This window comes from Cuculus canorus, chromosome W (assembly GCF_017976375.1).
Source record: "Cuculus canorus isolate bCucCan1 chromosome W, bCucCan1.pri, whole genome shotgun sequence".
Classification (NCBI taxonomy): Eukaryota; Metazoa; Chordata; class Aves; order Cuculiformes; family Cuculidae; genus Cuculus; species Cuculus canorus.
In genome coordinates this window covers 8,912,805-8,935,322 of record NC_071440.1, presented here as the reverse complement: position 1 = coordinate 8,935,322, position 22,518 = coordinate 8,912,805, and the positions used below count along the sequence as shown (strand labels likewise).

The 22,518-nt window shown below is 45.4% G+C and overlaps 2 protein-coding genes across 2 annotated transcripts; both read left to right on the top strand.

Annotated features, from left to right (window-relative positions):
- The first annotated feature begins 1,657 nt into the window (after positions 1 to 1,657).
- LOC128850306 (uncharacterized) lies at positions 1,658 to 5,859 on the top strand. Its single transcript, XM_054053347.1, has one exon. The coding sequence runs from the start codon at positions 1,793 to 1,795 to the stop codon at positions 5,147 to 5,149; it is 3,357 nt and encodes a 1,118-aa protein (XP_053909322.1). The 5' UTR covers positions 1,658 to 1,792; the 3' UTR covers positions 5,150 to 5,859.
- Positions 5,860 to 14,077: 8,218 nt separating this feature from the next.
- LOC128850278 (dnaJ homolog subfamily B member 5-like) lies at positions 14,078 to 18,627 on the top strand. Its single transcript, XM_054053294.1, has 3 exons — positions 14,078 to 14,509; positions 18,227 to 18,295; positions 18,556 to 18,627. Exons 1-3 carry the CDS (start codon positions 14,078 to 14,080, stop codon positions 18,625 to 18,627), a joined length of 573 nt encoding a protein of 190 aa, XP_053909269.1.
- The last annotated feature ends 3,891 nt before the right edge of the window (positions 18,628 to 22,518 follow it).

The following is a 22,518-nucleotide window of genomic DNA, read 5'->3' as shown; positions in this document are numbered from 1 at the left end:
TGGAAGCTCGTTTAGTTTGTTGTTTGGTACTGGTCTGGATTGTTATAAAATGCCACCGATACCTAAGTCATCACCGTTGGGGTGTATTCTGATGCATTGGAAAGAGGGGCAGTTTGGGCAAGAAATGCGGAAAAGGAAATTGGTTGAGTATTGTAATGTATGGTGGACACAGTATGATTTAGAGGGTCAGGTTCGTTGGCCTGAGAATGGAACTTTAGACTATAGTACCATCCTACAATTGATGCAGTTTTGTAGGCATGAGGGCAAATGGGATGAGATACCATATGTAGAACTGTTCCTTATTTTGAGAGGGAAAGAGGAGTGGAAGAAGGCGTGTGAGATAATGGTCGTTAGTACAAAATCGGATGAGCAATGTAAGGGATGTGTGACTGAGAAGAAATGTATGAAATGTCTCGCAGTAGAAAATGTTTTGCAGCATAAGGAGGATGATGATTTTGATTCATTAGTGGCTCCGTCGGCCCCACTAGCCCCCAGAGATACTGGAGTAGAAGGTGATGGGGAGGATGAGGTAGAAATAGAAGAACAGGAGTATTCCACTACCCCAGTATCCCACCGAACACGGCAACGGGATATTCAAGTTAAACAGCAGGCACCTAGTGCCATATTAGCACCGCTTCGGCAGGGGGTTGGGCCAGAAGGACCCGTGTATGTTAAAGTACCTTTCACTCCAGGAGATCTGATGCTCTGGAAACAATCTGCTGGAACTTATCGGGAGAACCCGAGTAAAGTGGCACGAGTTGTAAAGATGATTCTGAAAACCCAAAATCCTGATTGGGATGATATACAGGTATTACTAGATACTTTAATGGACTCCACAGAGAAGGAAATGGTGTTGAGAACTGCCCGTGAGCGAGTTAGAGAAGACATTAGGCAGGGGATTGTCACAGGGACAGTTGATCAGAATTTTCCAACTGAAGATCCCATGTGGGATTGTAATACTGCGAGAGGAATGGGAAATCTGAGGAGATACCAGGAGTGGATAGTTGTTGGAGTACAAAATGCTATGCCAAAAACAATTAATTGGTCGAAACTGTATAATGTCAGGCAAGAGAAAACAGAATCCCCGTCTGCGTTTTTGGAGCGGCTTAAAGAGGTGGCGAGGAAATACACAGATTTAGACGTAGAAACAGAGCAAGCTAAGGTGCAGCTGGCCCTGATTTTCTTAGGGCAGTCGCAGGATGATATTAGAAAGAAACTGCAAAAACTGGAGGGCGCGGAGCTGCGTAATCTGGATAGACTATTAGAGACTGCTTGGAAAGTGTACAATAACCGCGAAAGGGAGAGTTCTCAAAGGCAACAGCGACATCTAATGGCGGTGATGCAGGGCAGAGGCCAGCACAACCCTGCAGGTCGAGGTAGAGGAAGAGGCTCGATGCGCGGACGGGGAAGGGGGGCTGGATTTAATTGCTTGCCTAATGACTTAGGACCTAGGCTGAATAGATTAGGCATTAACCAATGTGCATATTGCAGGCAGGAGGGACATTGGAAGAATGCGTGCCCGTACAGAATGAGGCAGAGTTTGCAGCCGGGAAACCCATTTGGAAACACCGAAGTAGCCAAGGCAATGGTTTTGGGAGACTATGAGAATCAGAGCTGACTAGGATCAGGAAAGGATGAACCCCTAGTGAAAGTAAGACTAGGGGGAAAGGAGGTGCAATTTTTAGTAGATACTGGTGCAACATACTCGGTTTTAAATGATTTATGTGGACAGATAGGGAAAAAGACAACTACAATAGTGGGAGCCACAGGGAAAGAGGAAACCCGGCCATTCATGCAACCCCTAGAATTACGATTTGGGGGAAAGGAAATATGGCATGAATTTTTGTATATGCCTGATTGTCCAATCTCCCTGCTGGGACGGGATTTGTTATCTAAATTAAATGCGAGAATTGTCTTTGAGAATGGAGAATTGATTATGCAAGTTCCAGAATCGAAGTCAGGACAGATACTAGTGTTGAAGGAAAATCCAAAAGTTCAAATACCCAGAGAAGTAGAAGAGGCAGTGATCCCTACAGTATGGGAAACTGATATACCAGGGAAATCGAAAATGGCTCAACCGATAGTAGTAGAATTGAAGGAAGGAAAGAAACCAGTGCGAATAAAACAATATCCCATCAAATTAGAGGCCCGATATGGAATAGTGAAAATTATTGAAAAATTTTTAAAATTTGGAATATCAGAAGAATGTGAATCAGAATATAATACCCCAATTTTCCCAGTAAAGAAACCAAATGGAGAATATAGATTAGTACAGGACTTAAGGGCTATTAATGAAATCACGAAAGATATACACCCGGTAGTAGCTAACCCATACACATTGTTAACATCTGTGAAGGAGAAATACAAATGGTTTACAGTACTTGATTTAAAAGATGCCTTCTTCTGTATTCCTCTCGACAAAGATAGTAGGAAACTCTTCGCTTTTGAATGGGAGAACCCACATAATGGACGAAAAATGCAGTTAACATGGACAAGGCTTCCACAGGGATTCAAGAACAGTCCAACGCTCTTTGGGAACCAGCTGGCAAAAGAATTGGAATCATGGACAATGCAGGAGAAATTTCAGGTACCACGGTCACAATATCTTCTGCTACAATATGTGGATGATATTTTAATTGCAACAGAACACAAATCAGTATGTATCCAGGTGACAATTGGAATTTTAAACCAATTAGGCCTTAACGGGTACAAAGTCTCGAAAGAGAAAGCTCAAATTGCCTGCACAACTGTATTATATTTGGGTTGCGAAATAACACAGGGACAACGACGACTAGGAATGGATCGTATTAGAGCAATCTGTGCGATTCCAGAGCCTCAAAATTTACATGAATTAAGGACATTCTTGGGTATGGCAGGCTGGTGTAGGTTGTGGATACTGGATTATGGACTTATAGCAAAACCTCTGTATGAGGCACAGAAGTCACCAACTTTCATCTGGGAAGGACCTCAGAGGGAGGCCTTTAAGAAATTAAAAGAAGCCCTGACTAAGGCACCAGCATTAGCCCTGCCAGATTTAACTAAGGACTTCCAGTTGTTTGTCCATGAAAGGCAACGGCTGGCACTAGGGGTCTTGACACAGAAGTTAGGAAGCTGGAAACGACCAGTAGGGTACTTTTCTAAACAATTAGACCCCGTGAGTGCTGGCTGGCCATCGTGTTTGAGAGCGGTAGCAGCAACGGTGACCCTGATACAAGAAGCCAGAAAACTGACTTTAGGGAAGCGTATTGAGGTATATGTGCCTCATATGGTGTTAACAGTCCTAGAGCAAAAAGGGGGGTATTGGCTTTCCCCTAGCAGGATGATGAAATACCAGGCAGTACTGACCGAACAAGATGATGTAAGTTTAAAAACAACTAATTTGTTAAATCCAGCAGCCTTCTTAGGAGTACCTATGGAAGACGGCCCTTTGGAACATGACTGTGTGGAAGTTATCGAACACACTCATGCAACAAGGGCTGACTTAAAGGATACCCCACTTGAACAGCCTGATCAAGAACTTTTTACAGATGGAAGTAGTTATGTAGAAAACGGGACACGATATGCCGGATATGCGGTAACCACGCAAAATAGGGTAATAAAAGCAGAGGCTCTTCCTGTAGGAACTTCAGCACAGCTAGCAGAAATAATAGCTCTCACGAGAGCCTTGGAATTGAGCAGGGATCAACGAGTAAATATATGGACGGACTCAAAATATGCATTTGGAGTGGTTCATATACACGGAGCACTATGGAAAGAACGAGGACTCCTATCTTCACAAGGTACGAATATAAAATACCAAAAAGAAATTCTGAATTTGATAACTGCTGTACAGTTACCCAAACAGGTGGCGATCATGCACTGTAAGGCACATCAAGGAGGAGATTCCAAAATAGCTGAAGGAAATGCGTTAGCAGACCGGACAGCTCGACGGATTGCACGACAGGTATCAAACACGATGGCCTTAATACCCACGAAGGTAAGCCCTTTACAAAATTATTTAACACAGAAGCCGAAGTACTCGGAGGAGGACGAGAAGTTAGCCAGATTACTGAAGGCCCAGTTGGGTTCAGATGGATGGTACCTAACTGCAACCGGACAAGTAATTGTACCAACAACTATTATGCGGACAGTTTTACAAACGGAACATCAGAAATGTCACTGGGGAGCAGAAGCTTTAGTGGCATATCTAAAACGCAGCATAATCTCAACACGGATGTTAACAATGGCAAGGTCAATAAATTCAAAATGTGAAATCTGTTTGAGGAACAATCCGGTGGTTAGGAAAGGAATAGAAATGGGACATATCAGAGTAGGTATGGAACCGGGTGATTATTGGCAAATTGATTTTGTAGAATTACCTAAAAGTCAAGGATACAGATATTTGTTAGTTGGGGTTGACACTTTTTCTGGGTGGCCGGAAGCCTGTCCTTGTCGCACCAACCAAGCTAAGGAGACAGTAAAATGGTTGCTGCGGGAGATTATTCCAAGATTTGGGGTACCCCTAGGCCTATCTTCAGATAGGGGACCGCACTTCGTAGCAACTATAGTTCAAGAGGTAAGCAGAATGCTAGGAATCTCTTGGAATCTCCACACACCGTGGAGACCACAGTCAAGCGGGCAAGTAGAAAAGATGAATCAGACAATTAAGCGGCAGATCAGTAAAATATGTCAGGAGGCTAAAATTCAATGGCCACAGGCGTTACCAATAGCACTCCTAAGGATAAGAATTAAGCCAAGGAGTGGGATGACAGTAAGCCCTTATGAAATCCTTTTTGGGAAACCATATGAGGCGCCGCAACCAAATCTAAATGTGCATATAAAAGGGAATCAAGATGTATATAACTATGTACTGTCTCTCAGTAGAACTCTGACGCGACTACGAAGTGCCCTGATCTGGAACCGTCCGTTATCATTAGAAAATCCAGTACACGAAATTGAACCAGGAGACCAGGTCTACGTTCGAGATTGGAATGAAGAACCACTGAAAGAACGGTGGAATGGACCATACTTGGTACTACTAACAACATTTACTGCGGTAAAAGTAAAAGGAATAGACTCTTGGATTCATTATACCCGAGTGAAAAAGGTTCCTAGAAATTGGGAAGTAGAAACTCTTGGACCAACAAAACTGAGACTGAAAAGCAGATAAATGTCGTGTTTGGTGTATAGTACCTTAATTGTAACCTGGTCTTTGACATCCCTAATGGTCATCACTTTTGTAAAGGTTCCGCAGAAAAAGGAAATGATGAAATCTGTCACTGGACAAAATGCCACTCTGTTTTGCAAGTTCAAAAACACTGTCCCGAGGAATTTAGAATTAGACAGGTATGGATGGAAATTAAAGGGAAAACAGAACTCTAGAGGCAAGGTATTAAATAAATTCTGTTTACGTAACCCCCTTCAGGATCATGGGATAAAGGCAGGACATTCATACTATCAGATTCCTCTGGACAGTGATATACTTATCTATTGCCTATTGGATGATCCACTACCTAGGGAGTTTGGATGGACAAGGAAAGGGAAGAAAGTCCCTAACGATAACAGGCATTTAACAGAATTAAGATCAGGAGGAATGTTAGTTCAGACTATTAAACAAGTAAATGAATCAGATATGGGAGCATATAGATGCCAATACCAAAATGAAACTGCTTCTGGATACAGTGAAATAAACATCACTAGAATTAGAGTAAAACGAGCAATAGAATCAACCCAACTACCCCAGGTAATGAATATACCTCGGGGTGATTCTGAAGAGAACCTGATAATTGGCTTAATCAAAGATTTTGCAAAAATACAGAATACTAGTAGAATTACAGCATGTTTACCCTTGCCGAAAACAGCAGGGGAACCAATAAAATGGGGAATATTGACCTTTCCATTCCCAAAGAATGTAGGGAACAGTACAGTATGCAAACAAGAAACGAGAGTGTTACAGGTGAAACAAAAACAGTATATAAAGCAGCAATGGAAATGGCCAGGAAGGCGAGAGGATTGTTACAAATTACTAAACCATCAATTTGTCCAAATGGGTTCAATGTTTAGCTTTGGAGACGTGGGATGGTGTACATATGATGTGGTTAAAGAAATCATAGCCCCTCAGGAGAAGAAGGAGTGGGTATGCCGAGAAAAGGATGAGATAAACACAAAATGGGATTCTGTCTGGTCAACCAGCATCTTACAAAAATTCCAATATGGAGGTGACACACCTTGGTGTTTCAGATGGACAGGGAAACAGAGTGTCACAAATGATTTAGCATTACTGGCGACTAACAAGGTCAGTCGGGATGTCATTGAGAGTGTTTCATGGTGGAACTGCTCTAAGACTTTTGATTGTGACACAGACCCTAAACAAATCGCAATCCCTCCTGTAAGAATAGCTTTAATAACAGGATGTTCATGTCGAGATCTGAAAATTAACGGAAAAGTAATACCGATCCCAGAAACAGATTGCAGATACTCGACAATACATAGTATGGGTAACTTTGTATGGGCAGCTAACGATGGAACCTGGACTACCCACCTCCCAGTGACAGGACCAGTACGGGAAATAACTTTAGGCTTACCTACCCTATGCCCGATTTGGAAGCGATCCCCTTTTAAAGGTGGATTAGAAACCTTACAGATTCGAACTAAAAGAGACATAAACAATGATATTGAAGATATAGATGACACTTGGCAAGAACCTTCAACTGGAGTTAAAGTAGGCTGGGCGCTGGAATCTCTTTTTGCTCAGGTAGCTGCTTATCGTAATAGGGAAATGATTTATGATTTAATTGGACAAACTGAAAGACTAGCTAGAGTAACCAAGAGAGGATTCAGAGATCTAAATTTGCAATTGCAGGCCACAACCAAAATGACCTTGCAGAACAGAATGGCATTAGATATATTGCTACTAAAAGAACATGGAGTATGCGGGTACCTCAAAGACCGGACTGATCATTGCTGTGTACATATACCAAATGTAACTGCGGACATAGAATATGATATTTCACAACTCGGGAAAATAGAAAAGGAGGCTGAAAGAGAAAAGGAGGTAATTAGTCATAACTGGATCGGGGAACTGTTCAATGGATTAGGAATTCACCTTACTGGCTGGATTCAATCCCTGGCTGAAACACTATTTACCCTCCTGATTATCTTTCTCGCAATTTGTTTAGTATATCTGTGTATCCGAAAAGAAATTGTTCGTAGAAGCAATTGGACACATAGAATCATCAGAGCCATCACACGAGAATACCCTCAATACCCAACACTGCAGCCGGTTTACCAAGAAACAGCTGTGTAAATGAAAATACTTGCAGAAAGTGAAGTATTTTCAAAGGGGGGAAATGTTGGAAAATGTTAATTTAGCTGAAGAGTTAGTAAGACTAGAATTATAGGTTATGTAGATTGTATTTGGCAATTGATATGTATTGTATTTAGCCTTTAACTTCGTTGATCTTTATAGTTAAGTTTGTGCAGACTTCGTTTGTTTCTGTAGACAGTGACAGTTTTCTCATAGACCACATATAGCCTTCACAAGTATGATATTAGGGAGTGCTTAGAAAGAATGTACTAACAACCTTATCCGAGCAGAGCCTACGCTTTCACTAACAACCTTATCTGAACACAGTCTACATTTGTGAAGGCCAGAAGCATACCAAGGGCAGTTAACCGAAGATAAAGAAATGCAGGTGTCCACAAATGATGAGACAATTTTCGAATACATATGCATGAAAAATGATGTAATCTGTTGAATATACATTAGATTATGAAACACTTTAGGATTAAATTGCGGACGCGCCGGGATGGTCTCGGAACCTGATTTGGGTATACCCCAGGTTCCCGGGGCCTCGAAATAAAGCACCACATATAACCTACCTGGACTGGTTATGTGTCTGTCTCTACGCTAACAATACGGCAGACCTTATGATATACAAATGGGTACAACACAAATCGGAAACAAAATATTGTCTGAATATGTGATAAGTTTACAAAAACAACTCCAAAAGGTTGAAAGACAGGTTTTGGGAACTCAAGTGAGAGATCTTGATGGACCAATTCATAATAATGTGCCAGGTGATTATGTATATGTCAGATCTATTTCAGACTCATCTTTAGAACCAAAGTGGGAAGGACCCTTTCAAGTTCTACTAACATCTCATACTGCAGTCAGGATTTAGGAACAAACATCATGGATACATCATACCAGAATCAAGAAAGCTCCTACGCCATGATGGGAATCAACACCAACTGGACCCCTAAAGCTCCAAATCCAGCAAAAGGATGGAAAATAACTGTGTTTGTCATACTGGAATTATTGGTAGGAATAGTGATTGCTTGGGAACAGAACTCATATGTAAGGATGACTAAATTCATAGCAAGCCATCTTAATTGTTCAGATTGCAGGGTGTGTACAGCTCTTCCCAGAGGAAGTCCAGGGTTGCCTTTGTTTGGAATATTATCTACAAATTTTACTTTGAATGCCTGGAATAAGACCCACTGCACCTGTGGAAAGGATGTGCAGAAAAAGAAGGGGCCCAAATTTGATTTACAAGTGTGGAAACAGAAAAATATAGTATACCTAAACAACCAAACAGAAGGCCAAAACGTAGGGACATTTGAATCACTTAGAAATCTAAATGTAACCCTGAAAGAGATTAAGAAGAAAGGCAAAGGCAAGTCATCCTAAGTAAGAGAACTGAGCAATGTAAGCTGGGCCCTGGATTTTGGTGGCTTTGTGAGGACGGATGGGCCAGAAAGAGTCTACCCGTTAATTGGACAGGAACATGTGTGGGAGGATTCCTGATGACCCAGAGTAAAATATTCAATTGATCAGAGATTCCTAGTAGTATAATAAGGTCATCATGGAAAAGAATAAGATGAGGAACTAACCCTCTAGCACAAAGGCCAACTGCTTTTCATAGCTTTGCAAGGTGGGTCCTCCCCTGGCTAGGAGCTAGCGAACTCGAAAAAGCAATAGTAAACCCCTCAGCAGAAATGGAAGTTATATCCAACCACACTGCAGATGCCCTTACAGCTCTCCAGACTCAGATAATCTCCTTGGGTAAAGATGTGCAACAAAACCGAATGGTTCTGGATATGCTAACCGTACAACTAGGAGGGATATGTACTTTGATAAATACAAGTTGTTGCACTTATATTGATCAATCAGGAAGAGTGATAAAAGATATAGATGACATTTGGAAACAGGCCAAAGTCTTGCATGGTGTAACCTTAGATGATACCTCATATGGGTTTTCAGAGCTGTGGGAGAAACTAACTTCTTGGTTACCTAATTTTACCTGGCTGAAACAATTATTTGTTGCTATGATAGTTATGATCGTTTTAGGAATTCTAATCTGTTTTATGTTGCAATGTTTTAAGCATTTTGTTTGACTACATGAGGAAATGGTGTAATGTAGGCAAAAGAATTTGCTTAGGATAAAGGAAAGGGGGGAACTGAAAGAAGAAATTGTTTGTTAAATGTTATAAGTTTGAATTAACTAAAGTATAGAATTCTGACATAGAGGTTTTTTTAGCGAGGCGGTGACTGTATCTGGTTGAAGCCAGATAACAAGGACTGGTACAACAGTCATGGGAAGGATCACCAGCTGGGCCAGATAAGGCCTGAAGACAACTTAGGCTCTCTAAGAGCATGTGCAAGGAGGGAAAGTGAAAAGTTCAACACGAGGGAGACAGCCTATCTTCATCCCCAAAGACCCCATCAACCATTACCACGAAAAAAACGCGCAAGCACTAAGAGGAGGAGACCTATGATAATGAGTTCCTTGAATTAATCTTACTATGACAATGAGTTCCAGTGACTAATCTTACTAACCCTACCCACTTCTTGGAAAAGTCATGACAATGTATGTTATCCTAATGCATATGCATAACATGGCACAATAAAGATGTACCGACTTTGACACATGGTGTGCAAGCTTGGAGGAAAGATCCCCCTTGCACCCTGTGCACAGCTGCATACCTGCACCTAACTCTGCGTTTGGTGTTGTTACTCCGCGAGTCACTAGCTAATAAAAATGTTCTACCAAAACTACTGGAAGTTTTTGCAAATTCTTAAAAAGCCTTAAGGAAGTCAGAGAATTTATGGAAAGGCACAAGAGTTAAAACCTTTACAGGCACTCATATCTTACAATACAATGTAATAAGATATAATAAAAAATTGTGGACGCAAAAGCACTCTTGCAAAGCAGTTCTTTGCTTTTGAGGGTACTACTAAACAAAAGTAGAACTATAAGAACTCCATTCCATTTCTGCTAAATTATTTAGAATTCCTCTTAAATAATGGCCAACACAGAGCACACCATTAAAGGCAATAGATCAGACAATATCATGACCTAGGCAAATCACTTCAGCTAATAAAACTTATGAAGTAGTACCAGATTTGGAAGACATAAAGGCTCAGTGAAAATGGTCGAGATGCATATTTCCTTTCCTCCATCTCCAGGGAAGATGACTCAACCACCTCCCTGGGCAGCTTGTTCCAGTGCCCAATGACCCTATCCGTGAAAAATTTTTTCCTGATGTCCAGCATGAACCTCCCCTGGCAGAGCTTCAGGCCATTCCCCCTTGTCCTGTCCCCTGTCACTTGGGAGAAAAGTCCAGCTCCCTCCTCTCCACAACCTCCTTTCAGGTAGTTGTAGAGAGCAAGAAGGTCTCCTCTCAGCGTCTTCTTCTCAAGGCTAAACAACCCCAGCTCTCTCAGCCGCCTCATAAGACTTGTTCTTCAGCCCCCTCACCAGCTTCGTTGTTCTTCTCTGGACACGCTCCAGAGCCTCAACATCCTTCTTGTGGTGAGGGGCCCAGAACTGAACGCAGTACTCAAGGTGCAGTCTCACCAGTGCTGAGAACAGAGGGAGAATAACCTCCCTGGACCTGCTGGTCATACCATTTCTGATACAAGCCAAAATGCCATTGGCCTTCTTGGCCACCTGGGCACATTGCTGGCTCATATTTAGTCAGCTGTCAACCAACACTCCTAGTTCCTTCTCCTCTAGGCAGCTTTCTAGCCACACTTCTCCTAGTCTGTAGCACTGCATAGGGTTGTTATGCCCCAAGTGCAGGATCCGGCATTTGGCCTTGTTAAACCTCATGCCATTGGTCTCAGCCCAGCAGTCCAGCCTGTTCAGGTCCCTTTGCAGAGCCTCCCTACCCTCCATCAGATCCATGCTGCCACCCAGCTTAGTGTCATCTGCAAACTTGCTAAGGGTGCACTCAATGCCTTCATCCAGGTAATTGATAAAGATATTGAACAGGGCTGGATCCAATACCTTTACCCAAAGGAATTTCAAGAGCGGATATGTGGACTGGGTTATCTTACATATTTGTAGTATGCCACTGTGACAATAGTATCAATCAAATTATTTCCTGGGAATAATTTATGCATCTATTATGAATATCTTCACATTATATGTGGAGAGGATCCCATACTATTCCAAGAAAATGAGTAAGGTAATCTGAAAAGTCTGAAAACCAATGGAAGAGTCCTCTGTAATATGTCAGTTGTTACCTTGACTAAAATCTTATACAATATTTGGTTAGCCAATTTAGGAAGTGTGAGAAAAAGCAAGGAAGTAGTAGAAGAAACTCAAACAAACTGGATTTGAGACATACAACAACAACAAAAGAGACTACTTTGTCTTCTTCATTCAACAGAAAAAAATGTCACATAGGCAAATGTGCAACTCATCTTCATCTCATTCAAATAATCTTGTCTTCTTAAACTCTACATTTTATCTTAATATTTCCAAAAGGATGTCATTGTTAAATACTTTTTATGCATCTGTAACTTGATTAAATGATACTTTTAATCTCATGAGTACATGCATCTGATTAAATCAGGAAAATATGCTGGAATCTGGCTTCTCATTGAAATATTCTTCCAATACACTCAAAGTTTTTCCTACTGAGGTTTGAACTGTTTTGCAAAACTCTGTAGAACTTTTCATCTGCTAGTATAGAGTATACATTACTTATGAACCTTATCTTTCCTGATGTTCTTAGCATAGTTCTCATCCAACTCTGCTTTGAGTGATCTTCCTTTTGAAATGCCTTTCATACATCAAATTGCAATTACTTTAGTTCCCTGAGAAGCACTGAGTAGTAAAAGGAAAACAAAACATAGACATGCATTAAAAGTCTTTGAAGAAAATATATCTTGAAAATTGGAATAAGACATAGTGAGAAAAAGTATATAGTTTCAGTTTGGTATAGCTTCAGTATAGTTTAGTAAGGTTTCAGCATACATACACTGAACCAGGCAGTGTAGAACCACATCAAGTTAGGTAGATTGCAGAAGAGCAACACGTTTATATCTAATACTTGAAGTTTTGTTGGTTTTCAGACTTAGTGCTAAAAGTACATGAAAAGATATTGTGCAATAAAAATAAACAAAGACCTGAGTTCATCAGTAACCTTATGTCAGTTACATTTCTGAAACTTAAAATGGTACACCTTCCCATATTTATCTAAATTCTTTGTAAAGCATCTATTATTTTCATATCTAAGTGCCAAAGTCAATGTAAAATTATTTACTATGGGTGAGGACAAAAACTGGCTGAATTCAGATGAATGCACTCTATATAACTGAGCACATACTTGTATTCTTACAGTCAGTAATCATATTAAATGCTTAGATTTGGGGATGGGTGTTAAAAAAAAGTCTAAAGAGCAAAAACATAAAACCCTTTGAACATCAAAAAGTGCTAAATGAACCCCAGAAGATCAGATCTCAAAGGGAAGACTAGCAATGGACCCATGAATAAAAAATTCAATTTATATAATAAAAAAGTCATATATCACTACTTGCTGTATCTGAATACACACACACAAATAAATCTCAAAGACAGAAAATATTCTGTCCAAAGTTATATAAAGCAGAGAAAAACTGTTTGAACATTTTGTGTTCACTGAGTAATATTAAGGTAACAAATAAGAAAGGATAAAAAAAATCAAGCACATGCATTCCATGACTTCATAATTCCAATTAAATCAGCACAATTTAGTTCCTATGTTGCACTGACCTTACTATTCTGCTCCAAATATTTATGCTTCTTGCTTCTCCTTCCTTTCCTACACAAGGAATTTTTAATGGAAAATAAAGGAAAGCTGACTTCCCACAAATTACCAAAACTGTATGATTTAAAGTGTCTGCACCTCCTTCCACAGATCTTTAGATATGCATCACACACACTGTTCACACAACTTGCAGAGTGTGTGACACCTCTTTGGAGGCCACTTGTTGTGCACCTTAGCTGTTTGGGACTTTGGGAGGAGAGGGGGGTTGCACTGATGTAAGGCCCTGCCCAAGGTCTGACAGAGGAGTTTCCCATGAGAATGGTTGCCAAAAGATCCAAACCTTGAACTTACCTGACATTTTACACAGTCTGTAAACAGAGAACTGTATCCTTCCCATTGTGTGCCGACCTGGAGGTCTACTGACCTCCACCTGCTCTGCCACCAAGAGTCACGGTTGCTCAAGGAGCTCAAAGCCTTTTCTCACGTGCTGGACATGATGTTCCTGGACCACAGACATCAGTTGAGCCCAAAAGACAGAGATATTTGAGTGGAAGGGAGCTTGTCCATGGGGAAAAATGGAGATGGGCTGGTCAGGAAATGTTTTAAATGAAAAGGCCGTGAACTGGGTGGAGAGAACCAAGCAAGTGCTCAGTTGGGGTAATGGAGACAAATCTTGAACAGATTTTGAGCTTGCTGGGTGTAGGGGTAGGATTGTGTGTCATGGGTTGGGGTGGTGCCTTCCTGGCCCACGGTCTCCACAGCTGTCTGGGCTGGAGGAGGTGACCTGCACCCCTAGAAGCTGCTAGAAGGGCTATCTGGAGCCAGCAGAGACCATGCTCCCATGTGGAAAGTATGGGCCCAGCATGGCATCTGCCCACAGAGAATGTTAATGTCTCATCTTCCCCCTTCTCTTCCAGGTCTGAGAACTGGAGGTGGCTCTTCAGGTGGCTCAGGGAACACTTTCCACTACACCTTTCATGGAGACCCCCATGCCACCTTCACATCCGTCTTTGGAGGCTCCAACTCTTTTGAGATCTTCACTAGCAGCTGCTCTAGGATGTTCAATGGCTTTGATCAGGAAGATATGGATATCAATGAAAATGATGACCCTTTCAGTGCCTTTGGCTGGTTTGGGGTTCAACAGCGGCATCAGGAGTCCCTGCACATGCAGGTCCAAGACCTACTCATCATCCATGAGCTCAAGATGTTCCTGGAAGAGATCTACCATGGCTCCACCAAGAGGATGAAGATCACCTGCAGAAGGCTCAACACTGATGGCTGGACCATGTGGACTGAGGACAAGATCCTAAACATTGTCATCAAATGGGGTTGGAAGGAGGGAACCAAAATCACATTCCCCAAAGAAAGGGATGCCACCCCAGACAACATCCCTGCTGACATCATCTTCATCCTCAAGGACAAGCCTCACTCGTACTTCAAGAGGGATGGGACAAACGTGGTCTACACTGCAAACATCAGTCTTAAAGAGGTGGGTATCAGTGGGAAATCCTATGGGGTGGGAGGTGACACTGGGTCGTGGCATATGAAGTCAAGAAGGGACTCAGTCCTTGTCCTGTGCTCATGGGGAAGGACCAAGTACGTCATGAAAGACACAAAAGACCTCTGCAGAGAGGAGCGACAGAGACCAACTAGTACTTGGTTTTGGAGATGCTTAACCTCTGTGCTGGTTGTAGGACATGGGTACTATGATCCCTGTTGAACACGTCTTTACCCATTTTCTCACTTCCCCATATGTCTAGCCCTTCTATTTTAGTGTATTCACATGTGGAAGAGAGCCCAAATCCTCTGTAGGAACAAGGGAAAACTCAAGTTTACTGGCATGAGCCTGGTCCCTGCTTGTTCTTGTAGACAAGCCTGCTGTGGCTTAGGTACTGTACAGGATAGCGCTGGGTACCTCTCCCAACAGACAGAGAGCAGGGTCATGCAGAGAAAGGTGGTACCTTGACCTTGCTGAGCAATGCTTTAGCCATAACCAGCTATTTTCTTCAGTTCTGGCTTCCCTAGATAACGAAATAAAATAAAATAAAATAAAATAAAATAAAATAAAATATGAAATATTTAGGCAGTGAGCAAAACCTAATATGTCTAGGCTGTCAGTCCTGGAGGAGCAGGGCTGGATACATCAGAGCCAGGAAGCTGTGCAAAGGTGGGAGAGGAATGGGAGATTACTCAAGTACAAGATGTGTCATCCACTGTTGCTGCTGTATAATTACCTTTTAATAAATCCCAGCTTGGCAGCTGCATTTAACATTGCCATTATTGGCAGCTGCCATTTGCTGTTTCTTTCAGACTGTAGACGCTGTCTGTCTTCTTAACGAGCTGATTATTTCTTTTTCTGAAGACAGATTTATTGTTCTCAAATGCATTTAATAGAAATAAGTTCAATGGTCCAGACCTGGGGTGGGGAAACATGACCTCATCAGTGTGTCAGTGAGTTGGGAGAGCTTTGTGATGGCTCTGCATCCCAGCTGGGGCTGTGACTGGGGCAAATTCCTCATCTCTTTGAGCTGGATTGTCTGGTCTCTGTCCTCCCCACTGCAAATCCAGTGTGCTGGGCATTCTCATAGAGCTGCTGGCCTGGCTGCCATTGCCAGTCTGCTGCTTGCTGGGGCAGGGTGGTACTTTGCTGCTTTTATCTTCCATGAAAAGAAGTAGCTTAAGGTGCTCTGGAGCATGAGCAGATGCTGGGAGCTCCCTGACTCCATATGCCACCGCCTCGGTATGTGACAGAGCGCCTCGTGGTACAGCCTCTTCAATCTCTTCATCACCTGGAAGCAGTGCCCTCCCAGTGCTCACATCCTGGCCCTGCTGGGTGCCACATCCCCCCAGCCGAGGCAGCACAGAGTGGTTGCTGCCCAGTGGGCGCCGCTGTCTGGCTGCTTCAGAAGCCAGAGGTGTAAGAGAGCTTCCCCAGAGACTCGTGGGCTGTGGGGAAGTGTCCCTTTCTAAAATTACAGGTATGCATCACAGTGGGAGGTTAAGAGAGAGGAGTGACGCTGCTCTGCCAGCAGCTGTCTCTCCTGGGAGGCAGATCTTCAGGCAGCACTGACAGCAGCAGCCTGTACCTGCCCAGCTGCCTGCCTAATGCCTGCTCTCCGCAGCTGCCTGCTTTGCAATCCTTTACCTGGCATCACCTTCTTTGCAGTATCTATGAGTTAGCACCCACCTGAGATGCAACTAGTGGTGACATTTCCCCCTCCCCCAGCTTCACTGCAAGCAGAGGAGGACCCACTGCTGACCTAGATAAAGCTCATCTCTGTTGCTGCACACTCCTGCTTGCATCCCTCTTCTTGCTCTGTCCATGTGCTCCCATAGAGAGTTTCTGCTCTCCTTCCTATTTTGTGGCTGGAGATGTCCTTTCCCTGGCACATGTGCAGCCCTCTATGATGCATGGTAGTGAGCCAACAAGGGAAGGTGCCCTCCTGGACCTGCTGTTTGTGAACAGAGAAGGCCTTGTGGGAGATGTGATGGTTGGAGGACTCCTGGGGCACTATCCCTGTAGGTATTTAAAAGATGGGTAGATGAGGTGCTCAGGGACATGGTTTAGTGGCAGATAGGAATGGTTGGACTCGATGATCCAAGAGGTCTTTTCCAACCTGGTGATTCTATGATTCTATGATGGTGGGCACTAACAAGCAGGAGGGCTTCAGCATCCTTGGGCAAGTGCTGGGCAGAAATGTATTAACATGGGGAGGTCATCCTTCACTTCCCCTCCCAACCTGCTGGAGATCTGGCCAAGCACTTGCTGCTTGCACAGAGCTGGAAATGGGCATCCTCCTGCAGCCAGAAAAGTTCTTCCCAGGAAGAGAATCTGTGCAGAGGAGCTGTGTAAGGAGATGGGTCCAGCTCTTCTGTTCTCTACTTGCTGGAATCCAAGCATGGGTCCCACTACAATCGCTCCGGTGCAAAGCCCTGGCTCAGCCACAGAAGCCACAACCATCAGTTTGAGCCAATGGCCAGCATGAGAAGTGATATTTCTCCTGGTGCCTGTTACTGCTCTGCCACCGGAGGCTTTTCCTGGTGAGGGAGATACAGAACACCTCTCCATCTACCCCAGAAACAGCAAATTGCATCCTCCTTCCCTTCTTTTGCAGGGTATTTGGTGGGGGGTAGAACAGGAGGGCTGGGACTCCCAGGACTGAGCTCAGGGGGCTGAGTGCTTTGCATGCTGGGCAGGGACAAGCCTGTGCCAGACCCTCACCTGGGAAGCTTGAGCCTGTACCCCTGGCAAATTCCCCTCTCTGCCCCTCAAAGCATCTCTTCACAGTCCTCAGCCTTTCTCCTTTGCTGAAAGCCTGGAGATGATCCTGCCCAAATGTACACCAGAGCTGTCCGAGTTATTTAAGGACACAACAATTTTCTCACTGTATTCCCATGTCATGTGGCTTGTCAATGCAGGCTGGTTTGCAGCTGCCATGACACCCACTGCCCTGGCTGCTGCTGGGGGCTGGGGTACAATGGAGTGGCACCCACAAGACCGGCTCTTGGCTTTACAACGGGGACTGGTGATGGGGACCAGCCCCTCTGGGACTTCGGCTTCTAGGAAATCTCAGTGCTGTGCTGCAGCCGTACAGCTGTCCTGTGCCAGTGTAACCTTTGGGGGGCTGTTGGGGGGACAGGGAACATGCAGGCTGTGCTATAGATAACCCTCAGCACTGGGCAGAGCTGCTGGGCTCCGGTGGGTGACAGCTGATGAGCCACGGTGGCATCCAATGATCTCAGCTGGATTTTTGGCTGCCTGAGGCTGGGTGGTGAGGCTAGGGAAGGGATGGGGATAAATTAAGTCAGTCCTGTTGCTGCCAGTGATTGGGCCCTTGCTGGTGGCATGTCCCGGGGAGCCCAGGAGATGGGGAAGGGGAACCTTCTTCCCATGAGGCACATCGCTCTCCCGGGGCACTCCTTGCCTGAGGCACCTCTCACCTGGGCACCCCTCTCCTGCATGGTTCCTGCAGCCCAGTTTGGCCAGCACTGGTACAGAACTGGGCTTGGTACTGGTGAGCATCAACTACACTGATCATGTGCATCATCCAAACAGACCCAGGTAGTTTAACTTGAGGAGCAGCTGGTGGGGAGACGGGGTGCAGTGGCACGGCTGGTGGGGAGTTGGGGTGCAGTGGCACGGCTGGTGGGGATGCTTTTGGGTTGCAGCCCCATCTGACAGTGTGTCCCCCTCTTCTCCCTACAGGCCTCGCGTGGCTGCACCATGAACATTCCCGCCACTGATGGCTGGGTGATCCCACTGCCTTGCAATGACATCATAGAATCATAGAATCACCAGGCTGGAAAGACCTCTTGGATCATTGAGTCCAACCATTCCTATCTGCCACTAAACCGTGTCCCTGAACCGTCTACCCATCTTTTAAATACCTCCAGGGATAGTGACTCAACCACCTCCCTGGGCAGCCTGTTCCAGTGCCCGATGACCCTTTCTGTGAAAAATTTTTTCCTGATATCCAGTCTGAACCTCCCCTGGCGGAGCTTGAGGCCATTCCCCCTTGTCCTGTCCCCTGTCACTTGGGAAAGCCAGGGACGGTGAAGAGACTGTGTGGGGAGAGGCTGCCCTTCCCCAAGGCCCCCAGCCAGTGAAGAGACTTGATTGTGGAGTTTAAAATCCACTTCCCAGACAGAATAGCTCCCCAGACGAGATAGATCCTCAAGCAGCACCTTCCATGCTCCTAGAGCCCAGGAACTCTCCTCCAAACAGCAATACTCCAAATGCACATGCTGTAGCATCTGGCCTGCATAGAGCAGGGGTGCTAGAGCACTTTCAAATGCAAATCGCTCCACACACCGCTTTCCCAAAATTCCCATCCAACATCCCCCACCCCGACCCAGTTTTCTACTCTGGCAGCAGGGAGGCTCCTGCCTCGTCTGTCATGGCTCTCCTGGCTGCCAAATTTTTTATTTTTCCCCAGAGGTCCAGCTTTTCCGCCTTGCACAAGCAAGTGGCATGGGCCCTTTGCCTGGGGAGGTGCATCACATTCTGCATTTTTATGTCATTTAATTTTCAGGCCACTTTTCTCACAAAAGGCTAGACTTGTTGGGGTTCGGTGCAGTGTAAATAGGACTCCGCAGGGTCTCACATCCCCACTGTTAGTTTTCTCTTCCCCTTTTTGATATTTGCTGCTGTTCAGGGTCCTAGCTGTAACGCAGTTCCAAGGAGACTGTCCTACACATGTAAGGGCAGAGGGATCACTCCTGCTTGTGATGCCCCCCCCTCCCCCCGGAGCCAGACTCTTTCTTAACTGGGACCACAGTACTAAGTCCAACCACAGTCCACTCTCCCGTGCCAAGCCTACAACTGAGCCTCAGCTGTACCAAATGATGGAGTGCATCACCCTTGGAGACTCATCCAGCCTCTTGCCCTTGCCCAGGGCTGGGGCTGTCCCTGCCTACAACTGCTGCCTGCAGAGCCCCAGCCAGAAGGAGGAGAGGGGGAAGCCTAGGGTAGAACTTTATTGTTCAAATGTGTTGAGTTCACATTGCTGGTTTGTTGTTGTTTTTTTTTTTAATATATATATACACACACATGTATAGAGAGCTTGTTAGATAAACTCTAAGCCTGGGTGCAAAAGCAGAGCCAAGCATGAGCAGAGCTGTGGTTTAAACTAGCGCTTGCATTCAACCTTTGGGATTTTACTGGGAAGAGAAATGCACATGTATATATTTTTCTACAGGGATGATTCATTCAGGAGGCATTTGGATGGGGCTGGGAGGTGCATGAGGCAATCTGGCTTTGGTTTTAAATGTTGTATTTTTTTTTTTTTTAAATGGATTTCCATCAGGAGAATTTTTACAGTTTTTTACCTTTATTGATCCACTGCTTTATGCTAGCTTTTTTTCCCCAGGAAGGGCTCCTACAGAGTGGGAGGTATGCTTGACCTGGCTTTGTACTGCTCCTCTTCCACTACAGCACTGCTGAGAAAACCTCTGCCAAAATATTACAACCCACAAGGAATCCTTTATTTTTAAAGAGGAATCACTGACTTGAAAAAGGGAGCCCTTTGGGGCAGGGTGTGTGAGCATGGGGCATCCATCGGAGCTAGGCATACAGCTGTACATTCTATCATACATGGCGGGGAGGCTGGCTGGTGCTGCAGCTCTGGCAAAGGGTGAGATCTGTTAGGCACTATTTAATTTATTGCCCAGTTTGACCAGTGAGGGTATGCCGCTAGTTCCCTCTGCTGGTCCCTGTGGAGTATGACAGAGAAACCTGATGGACACTGCTGGAGCAAGATGACAGGTCAGTGTGTAGATGCAAGCTGCTTTGTTTTTCTGTTTCAACGAGACATGAATGTTTTACAGTGAGGGGGTTGTAATTTTTTTTGTTTGCTTTTTGTAATGTCAGTATAAAGAGGAAAATATAAAGTATTTTAAAATATATACCTCTTTGGGGCATGTCATAATGGGAGAGGCTGGGGCCATGCTTGCCCTGGTCTGGGCACAGGCAGCAGAGCCAGGGAAGGGATTCAGCCCCCACCAGCACCAGGGAAACCTCGTTGGGGCTCTGTGTCCCCTTGGGGTCTCCCAATACATGGCTGACATAGGCAGCTGAGTGATGCAGTTGCCACACCAGAAGGATGGGATGTCATCCAGAGAGACCTGGACAAGCCGGAGAAGTGGGCCTCTGTGAACCTCATGAGGTTCAACAAGGCCAAGTGCAAGGTCCTACACCTGGGTCGGGACAATCTGCGGTTTCAATACAGGATGGGGGATGATGTGATTGAGAGCAGCCCTCCAGAGAAGGACTCTGGGCCTGAGCTTCAGGCCATGAAATCACCCAACAAGCTAACCCTGAAGTCCACACAGCAGACAGGGCTGGACAGACTTGGGGCAGAGCCAGCACAACATCCCCAGCCATGGGAGCATGACAGTACTGCAGGGATGTCCATAGGGCAGAGGATGGCCATGGGAAAGGGATGTCCTTAGAGCAGGAACACCCATGGGGAAGGGATGCCCACAGGGCAGGGGATATCCATAGTGGAGGGATGTCCATGGCATGGGTTAGTCAAGAGGAGAGGATGCTCCTGGGGCAGGGATGCCTATAGAGATGGCCCATGGGATGGCCTAGACTGGGATAGGGAACATGATGAGCATGGCCACTGCCTGCCCTCTGCTGGCAGGAGCATCCTGCTGAGCCCGGAAAGTCTTGAGGTGCTGCAGGACCCCAATCACTTGGGTCAGGAACCAGCCTCTAACATCAACACCTTTGCCGTGGGAGGGCTCCCCCCATCCTGCATGCACCAGTCCTCTGTGGGGACTGGCTGTAAGGCTGGGGCAGAGGGGACATGAGGAACCCCAGATGGGCATAAGGAAATGCTGACTATGGCAGGAATGAAACGGCTGCCCTCAACTGCCCAACTCGCTAATCCTGCTCCATCCAGGGCAAGCCTCAGCTGACAGCACCTCCCCCCCACCCCCCCCCATCACCTTTGGGGCTGCCCAGTGACTGCCATGCAGTTACCAGAGGTCTCTTCCAGGGGCCACCCCTGCAGCAAAGGACACAGGCTGGGGACAAACACAGTCCCTGGTGCTGCTTGCTCTTCTGGGGTCCCTGAGGATAGAGGTTAATGGATGTGGGAGAGGCCCAGACAAGCTCCCTGGCTGCTGCAGGTACTAATTTGGGGGATACCCTCAGCCCCCAGCAGGTTCACACAGCTCCAGTGCTGGGTAGATGTTGTCAGTGCTTCCGTGGGTGCTGTCCTCACCAGGAGCCATGTCCCAGAGGTGGCAGGAAAAAAAAAAAGATGAGGGCCCTCATAATGGATTTAATTAGCATTTGCAATTAGGAGAGGTGGCAGGGAAGGCCTGCCTGCTTGCCCCAGCTTCCACAGCACACAGAGACACCAGGGTGGATCTGCTGGGGACTTGCTGAGTGGTCACAGCCCCAAACTGGCAGGAAGGAAAAAATCCACCCACTACCAGAGCTGGGGAAGGCTTCTGGGAGAGTCCTGGAGAGCTCCCAGCATGGGTGTAAAACTTTGCCTGGTGGATGAAAGCAGCTGGTTCACTTGCTGGCTGGAGCTGTCTCTCTCATGATTACACCACTGAACAGGTAGGACACAATGAAAGCAAAGCCAGCATCTGCATCCACCCTGCTTTGAGAAGCACAGAGCAGTGAGAAGCGCAGGCAAGGAAGCAGCCCTGGAGTAAAGGTTTCCAGGTGCCAGTTATCCCCCAAAATGTCTAGTATCAGGCAGTGGAAGTGCCATCCCTCCCTGCTTGGCTCTCCTGGCCCCCATGAGTCTGCCTACAAGAGGGACAGACCATTCTCAGCCCTGCTCCCATAGGAGAAGATGATGACTAGCATTTTCTCTGCAGCGCAAAACAGAGGTAGCATAAGGACAGGGCAAGAGTGGTGCTGGCAGGCAGACAGCTCTGAAGACAGAGCACCTGGGCAGGGGGTACCCACCCTCCCCAAGGGCTTAGGAGGATGTTGTGATATTTAGTGTTCCAAATTTCAGTATTTTTCTCTAC